At 32.9% G+C, this 18,976-nt stretch overlaps 1 protein-coding gene and 1 non-coding gene across 4 annotated transcripts in view; both read right to left on the bottom strand.

Moving 5' to 3' along the window:
• Window positions 1-418: 418 nt before the first annotated feature.
• On the bottom strand, window positions 419-534 carry LOC138387680 (U5 spliceosomal RNA). The gene has a single exon (XR_011233946.1). It is a non-coding gene; the product is annotated as a U5 spliceosomal RNA (small nuclear RNA).
• Window positions 426-18,976, bottom strand: part of TFPI (tissue factor pathway inhibitor) — a 69,385-nt gene continuing 50,834 nt past the window's right edge. For 2 of the 3 annotated variants that reach the window (XM_069469834.1, XM_069469840.1), the window contains 3 exons: window positions 18,661-18,756; window positions 1,368-1,547; window positions 426-644 (listed from right to left, as the gene is read on the bottom strand). In XM_069469834.1, the coding sequence (XP_069325935.1) occupies window positions 538-644; window positions 1,368-1,547; window positions 18,661-18,756 (383 nt within the window). In that variant the 3' untranslated portion in view covers window positions 426-537. Of the gene's footprint in view, window positions 645-1,367; window positions 1,548-13,582; window positions 13,760-18,660; window positions 18,757-18,976 lie in introns of those variants that run through there. The other variant, XM_069469849.1, reaches the window with a different exon arrangement.

Raw genomic sequence — 18,976 nt, 5'->3', positions numbered from 1 at the left:
TGTCTGTTAATAGCTGTATTTCTTAATGTGGTCACAGGCTATAAAGGAGATCATCATATATATGATCATAAAAAAATAAGTGAAATGGAAAAAGTGGACTGATTTGATGTGACCAGCAGTACGATAATTTGTAGTTAAATGACAGCTAGAAAAGGATCAAGAGATCAGTAAATTCACATTAGCCAGTTAATAATTTATAGACCTAGAACAAGCAATTTGACTAAGTTAGAAAAGAAACTCTGGTGCAAATGTATTGCTAGCAAGTACCCTAAGCATAGAAAATTGCTTCATGAACATATTCCTTTAAAGTATTTTTAGCAAAGGAAAAAATAGAAAATCATAGTGAAACATTCTATATAAAATATTTAGTAGAATTAATGTTTCAATAATATAACAAATTTTGTATCTTTTTTTTATTAGCCTTGCCAAAGCAAGGCCTCAAAAAATTGATCAAAAACTCAGCATTGTTCCTCTCCATAGAAATCTTTAGTAAAAGGCAAAAGATTTATTTGATCCAAAAAGAAACCAGGATATAATTTATATCTTTTTAACAAAAATTTCTTCATATACTATTTTCACTGACTGCTTCTTTCTTTTTCTTTTGGTTTTAATTAGTCCTCCTTTAGATATTCTTTGGATGAAACCTATAAAAGGAAGAGTAACAAATTTACGTATGATAAAATAACACAATGGAGCATTTTATCTAAAATTTTCTCAAATTATCTTTTAATATTTCAAACAAAAATATTAGTTTAAAGCCTTTAATTTGCCTATGTCTTTGTGTAGGACACCCTGTTTCTAAGGAAGTCATTTTGCATATATGAGTTAATAAAAATGGATAAGCATGTGGTTGATTTTTATTCACAGGTCATCTTCAGTTAGAAATACATGCTATTTTATTTAAAAAAGTGTAAATATAACTATATATGGTTGATATAATTGCAGATGATTTTTATTTATATTTTCATACTCTTTCTATTCTATTATAAACGTATCATTTTTATATTCAGAGGAAACTAATAAATATGTTAAAATTTTATGCATTATAAGAAAGCTTATAGGTATTTTGGTATAATCATTTAAAATGAATACTTAGTATTTAAACATTAAACGAGTAGCATGTTTAATTTGCCCTGAATTTCTTCTTTTACTATGAATGCATATTAAGAGGAAATATAGTTATATAGCCAGCAATATTATCTAAATTTATTTGAAAATAGAACATTTATTAGCTAAATAATACTTTGTTTCTTATACTAAAAAGAACAGTTCCATGATATTTTTAATAGAATAAAATTTACTTATAATTTCAATAAAATTGTTCTTTCAAACACTAGTGAATTCATGAGAAAAAATATCTTCCATACCTTTTTTACATGTCCTCAGACATGCTTTTTTAGAAGTGAAGTTGTTTTCATTTCCCCCACATCCACTGTACTTAAATAGGCGGCATTTCCCAATGACTGAATTGTAGTAGAATCTGTTCTCATTAGCTTGACACAGTCCTCTGTCTGCTGGTGTAAGACACCACGAGGGGCCGTGAAATTCTAAAAACGTTAAGAAAACGTGGTAAGCCACATATGATAGTGCATCTGAGGCCTTCATGTTATATATTTTTTATAGATTAGTCTTGTGGCATATCTATATAAATCAGTAATCTGGATGAGTAAAAGAAGTATTTAATGGAAGTCATGTATTTCCATTCCCAAAAAATGCTTAACTAATTCCCAAGTGTCCACTATACTGAATTATAAAGAACTCATTTGCTAAAGGGAAGTATTATGACTATTCGGTACGTGAACAAACCAATTGTAACCACTATTCAATAATTGAACAGCTGAAAATTTGTTTTATATATATTCACATTTACATATCATTTGCTCATGAATGTTAACTTCGAAAAAAATCCTGATGAGCAAACTTTTTATTCATTGTGTGAAAAAAACACTGAAGTTGAGGAAGAAGTTTAGTCTCTTGGTTAAAAACGTTCTGAATAATATAATATAATACTAATTTAAAGTGCAGGAATTCAAGCGTGGCAAGTTTTAACTTTAAGTTTTAGGAAAAGAGCCCAGAAGAGAGATATTTGATTAAGTAATAACATTTTTTTTTCTTGTGAATTGAATCACCACTTCTAGATAAGCTAAATGTTTTTGCAAAGGAAGCAATATTGCTAAAGCCAGTAAAATGAAACACTGGTTTGGACCACACATGAGCTGGTCTGTCAATGGGACCAATGACTTTCAAAACAGAAGAGGAAAATACAGCTAGAGTATTAAGAGAAACATTCATATGCTAAAGACAAAAGAGAAAATTAGTTTTAGCTTAATAGTAGCTTTTAGCTCGTTTAGGAATTCCTGTTATCAAGGAGAAACTCTTCAGTGGTACATCTAAATTGATTGATGTTAATAAACTAATACTGTAAGGAAGTTGTTGGATGGTGAGGAATCAATGTAAGAAAACTAATAGCTTTGCCAAATAGTGAGATGCAATACAGCTAATACTGATGAAGATTTGCTAAATGTTTAATACTGGAAGGAAATAGAACTTTGAGAAATCTAGTAGTCAATGAAGGCTAATAGACTATGCATAAAGCAAGAAGCAGCCTTTTGGCAAATAAATCCCAGATGAATAGACTGTATAAGAAAAGAAAGAAAATGAAAGAAACAGAGAAAAAATGAAAAAAATCTTAATGCGATATAAACACTTTTACTACTTCTTGCCGTCTAGATATTTAAATAAAGATTAGAGTATCTTGATATAATAACTCATGTAATAGAGAAAACATTTCTGGAAAATATGAGAGGGAGCGAATGTGATCAGAAGAATTTATAAGAAGAAATTATAGAAAGGTAATATTTTTGTGCCAAAATTCAAGAGCAATAATCACAGAAAGAACATTACATGTTATTTCTGTCTTTGACTAGGTATATACACACTGATTTTAAAAGAAAGTCCTAGGATCTGTAAAATTAAAACACTGTTCAAAATTATGTAGTCCTTTATGTTTTACCTCATCTTATGTGGGGATTATAGTGTATTATTTTAAATAAATGTTATTGTGTATATTTGAGGCTTTTAACCAGATATTATGGGATACATATAGGTAGTAAAATGATTACTATAGTGAAGCAGATTAACATATCTAACATCTCACATAGTCACAATTTTTTTGTGACAAGAGCAGCTAAAATCTACTTGTTTAACAAAAATCCCTAATCCAATACTATTTTATTGACTATAGTCCTCATGTTGTACATTAGATCTCTAGACTCATCCTTCATGTTTGCTATTTTGTATCCTTTGACATGATTATGTACTGTCATAAATCAAAGTTAAAATGCCTTTGGTGAGAATGTGTGCTAACCATTCTAGAAAATGTTGACATTTCCTGTCATTAAGAATGGTTTACAGTCCCATCAGCAGTGTATGAGTGTTCCTGTCTCTCCGCATCCATGCCAACATGTATTGTTTTGGGACTTTTTGATAAAGGCTATTTTCACTGGAGTTAAGTGATATCTCACTGTGGTTTTGATTTGCATTTCCCTGATGATTAGAGATGTTGAACATTTTTTCATATGTTTGTTAGCCATTTTTATATCTTCTTTTGAAAAATTTCTATTCATGTCCTTTGCCCACTTTTTGATAAGGTTGTTCAATTTTTTCTTACTGATTTTCCTGAGTTCTAAATAGATTCTTGTTATCAGTCCTTTATCTGATGGACATGCTTGAAGTTCTGACTGGGGGGGGATGGGGGTGGGGGGAGAGGATGGGTGTATACCTACGTGATCAGTGCGATGTGCACTGTCTAGGGAATGGACATGCTTGAAGCTCAGACTCGGGGGGATGGGGGGAATGGGCAATATATATAACATGAACTTTTGTACCCCTATAATAAGCTGAAATAAAAAAATAAAATAAAATAAATAAAAAAAGGAAAAAAAAAGAATGGTTTATATGAGAGGAATTTTCTAACAGTCTAGGAGGGTTAGGTTGTAATTGAGCCCTACTATTGTACAAACTTTTCCAATGTGTTTGATGTGGACTCTCATCATTCTACAGCCTAGAAAACGAAATGATTATTGCCATGGCCTTTATCTCATGAGCTTCCAAAGTCATCACCTATGTTCAGAAATAAAAGAGATACATAGAAGCAATTAGACTGATTTGAGAGAGAGTGAAAAGAGAGGAAATTGCTATTCTTTTTTTTTCAAGCACCCACAAATGCTTCCAAATAAACATGCATGATAAAATGACATATGACTTATACATCAATATCACTTTAGCATTTTGCACATAAGATGTATCAGCCCACAGTAAGTTGCAGATAATATGTGTGAATGTATTTGTAAATTGTACCCTCCTTTACAAATGTTAGTTATTATATCTTAATAGCAATTCCTGACTTAAAGCTTCTTTATTCCGGGGCAGAGATAATTTTCTGATGACAGAGAGCAAACTCCTCCTTTGTTTCCCACATAGACAACCTATATTAAACATAGCCCCATAATAAAATAAAGGCTATTTCAAAGTGAGGTTAAGCTAGCCTGATTCATTTGGGGCTACAGTCCCCGTACTGGAGGTACCAAGGCAGTAGCATCTGTTATCATAGAACAAGTTCCTGAAACACCAAGTGAAAACTAGAACCATAATGGACCTTTCCAGTGGAGCTGAAACCATGGAGGATATACCACAGGTGTGGTGGGGAGACGTTTCCTAGTTTCTGTCTTCCTTTGACCATCTAGTCATCCAACTATGAATGCCATTGACCCAACCTACTCAGAAGCCAGCAGAAAAGTGTTCCCCATAAAAGTGCATGAGGCAAGAGAAGGCAGGGGATTGGTTTGAGAGCAAACAGTTTGCTAGCACAGATGCCAGCAGAGAAAGTTTCACTACCAGTTAAATTATTCAAGGCATCAGATTGCTACTACCTGACACTCTTTGTGACTTCTGAATTAGAGGATGTCTGGCATGCTGCTTCTGACAGCCTGGGATCTGGTTTGCAGACGCAAATTGCCTCTATTTTCAGATACTTGCTCCTGTTCAGAGTGCCTGTCCATGACTCAGCCATTTGTCTCAGTTTGCCCTGATTTCAATCGCTGCTTACACAGATCATTCAACACAACACAGCTTTGACCCAGATCAATAATGAGATTCCTAACACTAGAAATAAGAATATTTTGATAGTGGGTTAAAATTTGAAATAAATCACTGAGGATGTTGTCTTATATGTAGTTAACATTTAGAAGTTTTAAAAATGCAATAAATTATCATCAGTTAGGGAGTCTTTATAAGGCAATTACTCTTCAGAACATGAATTTTACCTGATATGTAAGTTAATTAATTTCTCTTAAGATCATTTTAACTTTGAGCACTAAGACTATGATTGGGTTACTATAGCATAAACCACAGTAGACTTAAAGCAATGAAGCAGACAGTTTCTTAAGGACATTTTAGCTCTAAGATTTTTTGAGTCCTTGATTATCTTCTAGTTAAATCTCCAAAGGTGAGGAAATTAAATTTTTTGCACCCATGAGGAGATAAGCTTGATTGTTTTCAATTAGCAAATTTATTCTAGATATAGATATGCACTCACCTACTCAAAATCCAGACTTTGATATCTATAATGAAAGAAAATATAAAGGTTTTGAAGTAATTGCACAACGTGATTTTTTTGGGGGTCTAGATGATAATTATTCAAAGAAATTTAAGGTAGAATAAAAAGACACTAACCTGACTTTTGTTCATTTTCCAAAAGGAATTTAATGATCAAATGCATTATATCTTGATTCCGCCATTAGTATTAAGTTGGTTAGCTTCCGTCTAGAGAGTTTTTGACAGGTTTCAGAATTCAGGATCCACTTTTTTTGCTATCGGGAACTACTATGATCTAGTATGACTGCTAAACTCTAAGGTGGTGCTCCAAAGTCAGTTTTACATGTAAAGTGGTTTATATAAATTTACTTTGAAATTTCAATAGGAAACTTTGAATCTTATGCTCACTTTGTATCTTTGCTGCAGTGTCTTTTCTATTATTCCCATTTTGCATGTCTATTTACACTTTCCTTTTAACCAACAAATTAGGTTTTATGAAATAACTCATGACTTGTTAATTTTTTTGTCTTCTAAAACATTTTTCCATAAATTATCTTTGTAAAACTTTCAAATAATACAAAAGTTTAAGAAATGTAAAACAAAAATTCTCCATCATTTGATTTCCTGTCCTTTAACCACTATCAGTGGTTTGCACATCTCAAAATTGTTTGCATATGCATATGTATTAGTGTACTGTTCTACATCTTATTACTATACTTGATAATATCTTGTGGCTTTGTCTTCATCTTTTTGATAGATATACCTCATTCTTTTTAATGCATGTACAATTTTTTTAAATGAATTTACTATAGTATATTTGTTCAATTTATTACTCATGGATATATGGATTAATTTTTTTTTCAATTCCACATCAATGACTCATGAACATTCTTGAACACTGGTTTAGTTGCTTCTAGAAGAAATATTTCTAAAAGTAGAATTATGCAAAAGCAATATTCAATTTATAATTTGGTAGATGTGAATTTTCCACTGAAAGTTTGTCAAAATATATACACCTATGATGGTATTTAAGAGTGCCTAAACTTTATTTAATAAAACATGGACCTTGCTCTCACACCTTTATTTACCATGAATCAGTGGTCCCCAACCTTTTTGGCACCAGGGACCAGTTTCATAGAAAAAAATTTTCCACAGACTGAGGGGGAAGGGGAATGGTTTTGGGATGATTTAAGTGCATTACATTGTTTACGTTTGTAGCCACTCCCCAGCACTAGTATCACTGCCTCAGCTCTACCTCAGATCATCAGGCATTAGATTCTCATAAGGAGCATGCAACCCAGATCCCTCACCTGTGCAGTTTGCAGTAGGGTTTGCGTTCCTGAGAGAATCTAATGCTGCCACTGATCTGACAGGAGGTGGAGCTCAGGCAGTGATGAGAGTGATGGGGAGCAGCTGTAAATACAGATGAAAATTCATTCACTTGCCCCCTGCTCAGCTCCTGCTGTGCAGCCCAGTTCCTACCACAGACTGGTACCACAGGCATAAATCACTTTTTCTCTCTCCCTTCACTAACAAAAATAGAGGGGTACTATGTGGGACAAGTAATTGCTTATAGCTCCTCAAATGTTCTGTGAAATATCAGTCACATAGAATTTATGATGCCATTGATTTTAAGATGCATTATTTTATGCACTACTTATAAAGAAAAACATCATTAAGCTATTATACACTATCAGTTATAAGCTTAATCATGATTAGAACCATGTTAAAATGTGAAAATATATGCATCTTAGAATCAATAAAATATAATCATTTGTATTTTTGTGCCAACACACGAAACTCACACACACACATATATACATATAGAATCACATTTAAATGAGAATGGAAATGGTATATGCTATCCATTGGGCAAAAAACTGAGAGAATGTGCTATCAGTGGAAGAAGTGATTACTATAAAGATAGTTTTATGAGGTAGGGAGCTTACATGTTTGCTAGGTTATAATTTTAGAAAAAGATTCTTTTACACTGAGCTTATTCTGAATTGTTGGGGCTCCTCCAGCAGCTACTTCCAGTCTGTATTTACTTTGTGATGAATTGAAAAACAAAAAAATACAAAGAAATAGTAAAATGAAATATGCTGGAATGCTAACAGTGATTGTGTAATGTGAATATGGGCAATTGTTCATCTTTTTTTCTACTTTTCTATTTTTTTAAATTGTTGGCAATTATAGGCTCAAGTTATATATAATAATAAAATAATCTTTTTTCAGAGTAAGTCCATGTCCTGGAGTCATAAAAAAAGTCTGGAGATTGAAATCTGCTTCTGATTAGGAATGGGTAGTAAAACCTGTCCCCCTCTCTGTACTACAGGAAGAATATGTGTCTCCATTCATTAATCAGGGAGAAATGGTGTTGAATGGTGGAAATTAACATTCTATATAGAAGAGAAAAGAGGGCAGGGAATGGGAAAATAAACACTGTGGAGTATTTTTTTTCCCTGTGTGTACTGGGCCCTCTAGCTGGAGATAAAATGTAAAAAGTGGGTTTCCAGGGAATTTGAAATTGAAAGGTCATGAACTATAGACTGTGTGAAACCTTATTCAGATAAAGAATCTATCCACACATTAAAAAGGAAAGAAAGCAATTGAGTAGCTATTTGTTGGGCGGATTTCTTTTCCTAGATACTGCCTAATCCATGGGTAGAGTTTACAAAGTCATATTCATTTAGGAATTTTTCTAAGCAAAGCCACAAAGAAAGAAAGGCATGCTAAAATTACAAATTATGAAATTGTTATGAATATACTTTATTATAAGATTATGTCTCAGAATACATTAGAAAAACTTTTCTTTAGGACATGTGCAAAATTGTAAATACTATCAGATTTTAGCATAAGGTGAAAATTAATGTTTATTTAGTCCATTGTTCATCTTTCTAGGAAGAATGGGATTTTAATAAACAGAGGAGATAGAGGGGCATATGGCTGAAGGAAAGTGAGAGCACACAGGTCAGAATATTTCTGGTGTGTTTGGGGTACTTTGTAAACTCTAGGCTATGTGAAGAATAAGATGCATGAAGGGGTACAGTGGGATACAGGCTGGAAAAGTACATTTAGAGCAAATTAAGAAGTTTTTTGAATACTAATGTATTTGGATTTTATGATGCAGACATTAATGAGCCACTGAAAGTATTGAAGGATAAAGGAGGCAAGTTCTGATAGTTTTTGATACATGAAGCAAACTCAACCAGGCATGTATAGGTTGAATCCGGTAACTTTCAATAAAGAAAGGACCCTAACTAAAGTAGTTACTGTGAGAGTGGCTAAAATTTAGAACCAGATTGAATTTGGGCAGGGAGAGAGTTAGAAATGAGATAATTTTAGTGTGTCTAGACCAGTTGACTTAGAAAGTGGATATTTTTCTAATGTATTATGAAATATCATTACAGAATAAATTCTACTTATAATATTATAATGTGTAATATTTTTTGTGGTTTGCTTTCTTTGTGGCTTTACTTAGAAAAATCTCTGAATGAAGATGGACTTATAAGCTATGTCCATGCATTAGTCAGTATCTGGGAAAACAAATCCAAGATGGAAGATAGAAGCTAAAACTCAGGTTTTGAGAAGACAGACAAATTTAATTTTGACATCACTTAATGGATGTACAATATTATTGTGACTCTGTCCTCCCGTAACCCTTGTGTAGCTCTCTATCTTAGCATGTAATAGATAGGCATTGAGGTCATTTATTTATCCATCTCCTTCCCCTACTTGACAGGCATACCTGTAAAGGGTAAAACTACCCTCTTATTTATTATCCGTATACTCCCAGTCTTTGTGATAGTTCCGTTATATAAAAGGTACTCAATATTTGTTGAACTGAACTGAAATTTAAAAGTACACAGACTTGCAGCTGAAGTCCCAAGATGAAGTTAGAAATACAGGTTTACAAGTCCTTCAATTAAAAATAAGATCCAAAGACAAAAAAAAAGTATGTGTATTTTTAAATTATGAATTTTATAAATGCCATATATATTATTTCAGATAATCATAGTATGAAATACATTAGATGAAGATATTTCAGATCAAAGCTGCAGGTGTTAGTTATACTAAAATCAATAATAAAATTTATATAAGTAATACTTCTGATTATTTTATTTTTTCTGCTATAAAGCTAAGATGAAACTGGGTGATTATCATCATCATAAAAAACTCAGAAATTAATATTTTAAGCTCTTATGTACATAGCATTGGGTTAAAAATTTTATATTTCATTACAATCTTCACAAAAGTTTTGAGATATTACTCTCTGCACATAACAAATGAGGAACGTGAGGCTGAGAGAAGTGGTTTGATTTTTTTCAAAGCCACAGAGTGAGTCCACAAATAGCAGAACTGGAATTAAAAACCACATATTTCCATGCATAAAGCCAATGCTCTTAACCATTATAATAAGTCATTCTAAAAACTAACTGGAAAATTCAAAAAATAACAACTGAGAAAAATATTTTAATAATTTTGTCAGATAAAAAGAAAATGTCACAACTTCTCTTTCATAACTGGTATCCAAATTCCCTCTTCTCTGAAGCTCAGGTTCAGAACATGATAGATGTGTCTTACCCAGAGTTACCTGTATGAAGTTGAGGTTTACTAAGTTTGAAGAGAGAAAGATATCTAATCAAAACAGGCCACCAAACGAGGAGGCTAGAAACAAATCTGAAGGGCAGCAATGCTGAGCCATACAGTATTTAGAGAGCTAACACTTGAAGGAAAGAATTATTGGGTTGGAATGTTGAACCTGGACTGATTCTGGAAATGACACAGCAAAGTTCCAGACTTTTATGTATGTGATCATATTGGCACTGGTCAGTGATATCCATTTAATGGTATCAGATATGATCAAAAGCTAGAAACCTCACTCTGCTATTTTCCTAGTTGACACATTTTATATCAATGCTTTTCAACTTCATTTCTGCAAAGAGTGTCCGGTATTCAAATAGAGAAAGGGCAGTCAGAGAATTATATACAACAGAGAGTAGCAAAGGCTTTTCTAAACTATTCCTACCTCATTACTAACCTGCTCTATAGTAATCAATACAAAATTTATATTACAATAGGGGTTTTTAAAAAATTTATTTTAAAGTATTATGGGGATAAAAATGTTCTTGGTTATAACGATAGCCTTTGTAATGCTTGAGTTAGGATTATAAGTGTGCCCATTACTCAGATAGTGTTCATTGTACCCATTAAGTAGATTTTCACCCATCTCCTTCTCCCACTTCCTTCAATTGATTTCCATTGAGTTATACTTCCCTCCATGCACATATGTGCTCACTGGGTAGTTCCAATTTAAAAGTAAGCACATGTGGTGTTTGTTTTTTCATTCTTTAGATACTTCACTTAGGATAATGGTCTCCAGCTCCATCCATATTGTTGCAAAAGGCATTAATTCATACTTCTTCATGGCTGAGTACTAGTATTAATACATGGTACACATATACCACATTTTGTTAATCCATTCATGAATTGATGGGCATTTGAGTTGATTATTATTTATTTATTTATTTATTTTGACACAGAGTCTCACTCTGGTGCCTGGGCTAGAGTGCTGTGGCATCAGCCTAGCTCATAGCAACCTCAAACTCCTGGGCTTAAGCGATCCTACTGCCTCAGCCTCCAGAGTAGCTGGGACTACAGGCATGCGCCACCATGCTCGGCTAATTTTTCTATATATATCTTAGCTGTCCATATAATTTCTTTCTATTTTTAGTAGAGACGGGGTCTCGCTCTTGCTCAGGCTGGTCTCGAACTCCTGAGCTCAAACAATCCTCCCTCCTTGGCCTCCCAGAGTGCTAGGATTACAAGCGTGAGCCACCGCACCCAGCCTTGAGTTGATTATTTATCTTTGCAATTGTGTATTGTGGTACAATAAACATTTGAGTGCAGGTGTATTTTTATAAAAATGACTTCTTTTCCTTTGGGTAAATACCCAGTAGTGGGACTGCTGGATTAAATGGTAGGTCTGCTTTTAGTTCTTTGAGGAATCTCCATACTGTTTTCCATAGAGGTTGTATTGATTTGCAATCCCACCAACAGTGTGTAAGTGCTCCTTTGTCTCTGCATCCATGCCAACATCTATTGCTTTTGGACTTTTTACTAAAAACCATTCTGACTGGGGTAAGGTGATATCTCATTGTGGTTTTAATTTGCATTCCCCTGATGGTTAGTGATGTTGGGCATTTTTCATATGTTTATTGGCCATTTGTCTATCTTATTTTGAAAAGCTTCTGTTTATGTCTTTTGCCCACTTTTTAATGGGGCTGTTTGATTTTTTTTTACTGATTTGCTTAAATTCTTTGTAGATTCTGGTTATTAGCCCTTTATCAAATGTGTAGCTTATGAATATTTGCTCCCATTCTGTACGTTGTCTATTTGCTCTGTTGATTAGTTCCTTGGCTGTGCAGAAGCTTTTTAATTTAACCAAGTCCCATTTATTTATTTTTGTTGTTGCTGTGATTGCCATTGGGGTCTTCTTCATAAATTCTTTGTCTAGGCCCGTATCTAAAAGACTTTTTCCAACATTTTCTCCTAGAGTTCTCCTAGAGTTCTTATAAGAACTTATATTTAATTCTTTTATCCATCTTGAATTAATTTATGTGAGTGGTGAGAGATATGCATGTTTTTGTTAAAAGAGTCCTCCAGAGAAGTGTTTCTCAAGTTTGAATAACATACAGACACATTTTTAAAAGGGAAAAATCACAGACTTCCAATTTGTAAACCAAATTTTTTAAATAAGTAGTTTTGTATGGACAAGCAAAATAGTAGGAAGAAACTCCTTAAGCTTGTGTTCATTATACAACTATAAACCAAAACTTATTTACAAATCAATACAATCCAAAGTATTATACTTTACAAATTAATACAACCCAAAGTATTATACTTATTTACAAATCAATACAAACCAAAGTATTATACTTTACAAATTAATACAACCCAAAGTATTATACTTATTTACAAATTAATACAACCCAAAGTATTACACTTTGGGTTGTATTAATTTGTAAATAAGTTTTGGTTTATAGTTGTATAATGAACACAAGCTTAAGAAGTTTCTTCCTACTATTTTGCTTGTCCATACAAAACTACTTATTTAAAAAATTTGGTTTACAAATTGGAAGTCTGTGATTTTTCTCTTTTAAAAATGTGTCTGTATATTATTCAAACTTGAGAAACACTTCTATGGAGAACTCTTTTAACAAAAACAAAAATTGATCTTTGTTAAAACTAGAAGTGGTCCAGGAAGAAAGGGATTAGAAAGGTAGGCAGTGGTCATCTGGGGTGACTGCATTTGGATGGCAGCAATTTTGGCAGAGATGAAGTATCACATTTTTGTTCCTCACCAGCTCTCCTGCCAGGAAGTGGAAGGCCTGATGGATACTCTCCAGAAGTTGTTATCTATTTTTGGAAAGCCAGCTTGTTAGAAAATCAGCAGAGGAGGCTCCAGATTTACCATGCAGGCATATTTAGATTATAGGGGATGTTTCTATGCTTCTTGGTTTGAGACTACATTATGAAAGGCAGGATACTTCTTTAGAACTATCAAAGTGGATTGTGGATGAAATGAGGCTTTTTGGAATTGTCCACAGTACTCATGATTAACTGTAGTATACAGCTGAATGTATAACTCTGTAGTTGATGGGGTATATTTTCTTTTCAGAAAGTTTCCACACTTGAAATATTCCTCTTACATGTAATCATATCTTCAAAAAGAGGCCTAATAGGTGACAACATTATCTTGCATATCTGGAAATTGACTGTATCAGTGATGTTGTTGGTTGTCACTTAAGTCTTTTGTGAGCATAACACCTCTTCCAGAAGGCCAATGATAACCAAAACTTTTTAAAAACACTTGAGAACATTAGTTTTTCTTTGGTAGTTAGACATGTACTAATGAGATGTAGTGAGAAGACTTTATTCACTATGCATGTAAATATTCAAACTTTATTAGTGGTATGCTATCAAAGGCAATACATATACATATAAATATTAAGGAAATACCAAAAGCACAAATATTAACAGGTGCATAAAATATTATCCAATCCTAAAAAGAACATGGATGCATGAATGTAGAAGGCGTTCAGAAAGACTTGGTAAATATGATCAGCATTCTTCCAACCATCATTTGTTCTTTCTTTTGTAACTGTGAATCATAAAATTAATAAATAAAAACTATGAGTCATCTGTTATGTGCTTAACACTGGGCTAAATGCTGGGAGTGGGGATAGTCTATAAAATATATATACATGATCTTTTTCTTCAAAAAAAAAAAACCTTGTAATCTGGACAGGGAGGCAGACCAAACATAATATCAAATGATACGAGTACTAAATGAATCAAAAATAAGAAGCCAAAAGAAAGAGAGAGGAAGAGGTTTCATTATGGTCATGAAAAGGCAGTTAGAGAAGAAGGTGAGGTGGGCCACTGAATTTTAGGTGAGAAAAATCACAGAAGACATCATATGGTATGAGAGTGGATAATTTGTGTTAAGTGATAATGAAGAGAGCAATGTGGGTGGATGAAATGTTTTATATTCAATGGACAGCAAGAAAATCTGGAATACGTAGAGGGCTAACAGATAATGCAAAGTTAAGCCAAGTGTAGGAGGCTAAATTAACACAGAGAAAGAATATACTCATTAAGTATTTTTTTTGCTTTTTTTTAATTTTAATTTTTTTGTAAAAGATAATGGATATGTAAATTTGTTTGATTAAACACAGCCTACCCATAACATAATAGATGCATAGGATTAGGACAGTGAAGTCGAAAAGGTCATATATAATTCATAGATACTTGATTCTGTCTCGGTCTCTCTATCTCTGCCTCTCTTTCTATATAAAGTATATTATACTTGACTTATGTCAGATATCTGATTATATTATGTGTATTTTATACATATAGTATATCTGAGTTATACTGAGCTCTGTGATATCTATTTATATCTACCTAACTCATGTCTACATGACCTAATTTGCCTAAACCAGTATTAGTTTATGACTATTATTTTAGAATATCATGTCCCAAAATATATGTGATTAAAAATATTGAAATACTTTTAAATATAAAACTATTTTTATAAAGCTACCAAAATGACTATTTCAACTTTTATCAATGCATAGATATTTAAAATAGGTACATAATTTAATTTTTTTAGCATCCCCATTCATTTTCATTAGTGTCCCAGTTTGGATGACATGTGATTGTTTAGATAACCTAAGCTGATAATCTGAATATCACAAGTAGGCTGAAAATGGAAGAGACATAAATGTACATTTCATTGGAAAAAGCAATAAAATTTAATGAATGACTAGAAGAAGAGAGGCAATCAAAAGAAATTATTAACTGTTCAAATTGGAATAATCAGAAAAACAGTGGCAGCACTCTGAAAGGATGGAAAGCTGGAAATGTTGAAAAGATAAAGAAAAATGATACAAATAAACTTTTTTTTTTGGCTTTGAAATCACATGATACTTCTCGATGCCAATAATCTCAACTTGTTTCTAATAAACACATTTGAATTGTTTGAGTTTCCATATATGCATTAATTTAGCTTTAGCCTGAATTCTTCTTTAGGTTAGTTGTGATTTTGTGACTATATGTTCATAGATGAATTTATCTGAATAATTAGAGATTTCATAAGTGTCTGAATGATAAATTTCTTCTACAAATGGGAATTTACAAAGACTTGTTTTACAGATGAGAAACCTAGGCCTGGGAAGTTAACAGTATTATTCTGAATCACATGAATAATAATAATGAGTAATAGTACATATTACCTGCTAGATATCAGGTTCTGTCCTAAGAAAGCTGTGCATTTTGACTGAGTTAACCTCACAGCAAACCCTATCAGGTTACTACTATTGGACTACCATCCTCATTTTACAGTGGGAAGATAAGACTCAGAGAGATAAAGAAATATCCTAGGGTCACACAGCTATTAAGTGGAAGAGCTGGGATTTTAACCCATGTCTTTGGGCTCAGGGGTCTTTTATCTGCTGTATCATACTGCCAATCCAAAGGGGGAAATCGAGGGGAACCAATTGTGGTGGTTTTCAATTCTGAAGATTATGCACACTGTTCAAATACTATACTTAAGGACTATTACTTAATGAAAATAATTTTAAAAGAATGCTATTCCATTTACATTGTGGGGCAGATTATTATTCCTGTACACTGAATTGAAACTTTAAAGGATTTACATCTTTTCAAAATAACGTGATACCCACAGAGAGCCTTGCATATTTGATAAAACCCTTGAACAACAAGGTTTTCCATAAACAAAAAACTGTATTTTCCTAAACTATACTAATGTATTTATAAAATTTGAGCAGTGACAGATGCAACTATATGGGAGCATGGGAACTCAAAAGGTGTCTTTATAGGTCTCAGCAAACCCGTTGAAGGGAATGGAGAAGGTATTGCCTAGGTTTTAAATAGAGAAGAGGGACAGCTGCAGTCCCACCTTCTCCATCTTGGACGAGTTGGTTCAGGGATCATGTAGATCTTAGGAAAAATGGAGGCATAGCTTCATTGACAACCTTCATATGTCAAGCCGCCCTTGCCATCAAACTTCCCATAGTTATTGCAATATAGTTTTATGTTTTAGACTAGGAAGCTTGCAAAACAAAAGAAAAATAATTCATTATGCTCCTAAAAAAAGAGGAAAAGGGGTCAAATTGGCTACAGGAATGTAGATTTTGAGTTAAATGTATACAATCAAAAATAAAATAGTTTCCTAAACAAACAAAGGAGGCATTTGCCCTAATTTTAAGTACAGTTGCTATGAAAACATTATCCCTTAAAAGTATATTATTTAAATAAAGATCCTTATTAATTTTTTAAATTCATGTTGTCAATTCTTACTGCTTCTTCAGTTACTAATTTACTCATAACCTTTCATTTATTTATTACAATTTTCAATGTGCATCTACATAAAAATAGAGAAAGGATATATATCAGGGAATGTTTAATGTTCATTAATATTGCATTCTTACACTTATTTTCATTGCCCTCTTTCTGATATGATAGTATGCTTGCCAAAAATCATGCATTTTATACTTTATAAAACTTCAAGGCAAAACTATTCCCTAACCTATTCCACTAATTTTAATGATAAATGACTGAAGATCTCCACATGAATTGGTAAAATAATTCAATCAAAAAAACATTGGAACATACTGAAAACTGATTTCATACATTTATTTGTTAATATGTTATATCACATGTATCTTTAAACTTATTAATAATTTTTGCATTCTAAACCTTTCACAGCAATAAGGTTTAAAGTGGTTTTGAACATGTGATATTTAACTGGATAAAACAAAATACCATTGAAAGACATACAGTTGGAGAGACATAAGGAAATGATGCAGTGAAATCCCTTAATTTTACAGGTAAAACATCGAACCACAAAGAGACTTATTATCACAAGGCAGTATTTAAAAATTAGGCTTAAATTAATCTGACATTGAATTCACTGCTCTAATTATAGAATCTAAGAACCTGCAGGCATTTTAAATATACCACATTATCCAACTCCCACTGTAAGTGCCTCCCCTTTATGACATCTTAAGTGCTATTAGAACATTGCTTGAATACCAACAATTTAGGGAATTTACTAATCTCTGAAACAGCATCCATTCTTGAAGTTCTCACATCAAAAATAAACATTTTACAGAAAGAAATATCTATTTTAGCACTCACACATTAATCCTCATGCTTAGGCTGGGTTTAAGGAAATAAAACAGGATGAGGATGGTGAGGGTGGGTTATGGGGAGAGTCTGGAACAGGCAGGACTCACGGAGGCACGTACAAAACATAAACCTGTTCCATGATAGTGTTTCAAGTATTGAGAGCACATAGTATGTTCCCTTTTAGATCTCCTTGCCTCTGTAAGCACGCTTCGTATGCTCTCTGTGCCTTCTAAGGTGTGGAATTCAGTGCTGAAGCAAGTCCCACTGATGATTAGGTCGGTGTGGGACTAAGATGGACATTCACAGCCCTCATTCTAGATAAATCACAATTAATATTTGCTGTGCTTTAAATCCATCCAGGCAGAAGGTGGGTTTTGGGGGCTGTTGTTTTTGTTTTTGTTTTTGCTTTTATTGCTTGCTTCCATATTTGTTTTTTGTTTTATAAGGAGGAACCACTCTAAGACATTCTGATTCTGAATCCCATCTGATTCTGATACATGGCCAGGGTGGAGAACTCCTGGCCCAAACACAATTTTTTTTTTTTTTATATCCTAAGGTTGCAATTTTAATAGCTACAGAATTCCTTAAACTCATGCCAAGTTTACATTTGACATGTTCACACAGACTGCTTCTAAGCAAAATCTTCAATATCTTAATGAGTACATGTGATTTTTACAATTCGGCTAGGACATTTATATGTTTAGGTTGTTCCTAACTGCCCAGATATTTGTGGTTTCTGGTTACATTTTCCAGTATTTTCACTTTTTTCTCAGCTGTGCATTTTTGTGGGACTATTTTTTGTATATTTGTTTAAATCTGATAAATATATTAACAGGGTAGCACCCAGAAAAGAGACCTGCAGAAGTTCAAAAGAAAATTCCCTCCCCCAAAGTGACATACCATTTGAGTATGGTTATTCAACCAACTTCTAACCCACCCTGTGACTAACACCAGAGACTCTGCCCAGTGCCACGCTGACATTAAAAGCACTTTAGACTCCCTTTGACACACTGCTGCCAGTACAATAATTTTCCATCATATACTGAGACTGATAATTCCCAGTACTATCTTATAGGATAAATTTGGCAGAGTTAAATATCATAGGAAAATTTCTTATGTGATACATAATCAAAAGTCTATTTCAAAGCATACTTTAAAATAGCTTTAAGATTTGTCACCTTTATGGGATTGAACATTTTAAACACTTTGAATCTCAGTATTTCAATACACCATTATTAAATAACAGAACAGGTATGTGATTTTTAAAGGTAAACTGCTAATACACAATCCACTTCTATTGTTACCATGATAATATTTTTCTGGAAGCAATAAAAACAAAGAGATTCTTACCAAAAATTCTGGGAACCTTGGTTGGTTGGGGAGTCGAGGAGTTATTATTCCCAGCATCAAGCTGGGTTTTATAATCATCCACCTGGAAATCATTCACTGGAAAAAAATACAGCCAATTAAAATACAAGAACATTGTCACAATCTTATACTTGTATAGATGAAGCAAAGCACAAGAGTTAAGAAAAGTTGACTTCTAGCAATTTTATTCACATTGCTATGTTAAATTACTAAATAGTGAATCTTTAAATATATATAGTATAAAGTAATTTCTATGAATAACTTTATAGATCTTGGTCAAAAAACTATAATAATGTTT

Source organism: Eulemur rufifrons, chromosome 1 (genome assembly GCF_041146395.1).
Source record: "Eulemur rufifrons isolate Redbay chromosome 1, OSU_ERuf_1, whole genome shotgun sequence".
Taxonomy (NCBI): Eukaryota; Metazoa; Chordata; class Mammalia; order Primates; family Lemuridae; genus Eulemur; species Eulemur rufifrons.
The sequence above is the reverse complement of the archived record's forward strand: the minus strand, read 5'-3'. Positions and strand labels throughout refer to the sequence as shown.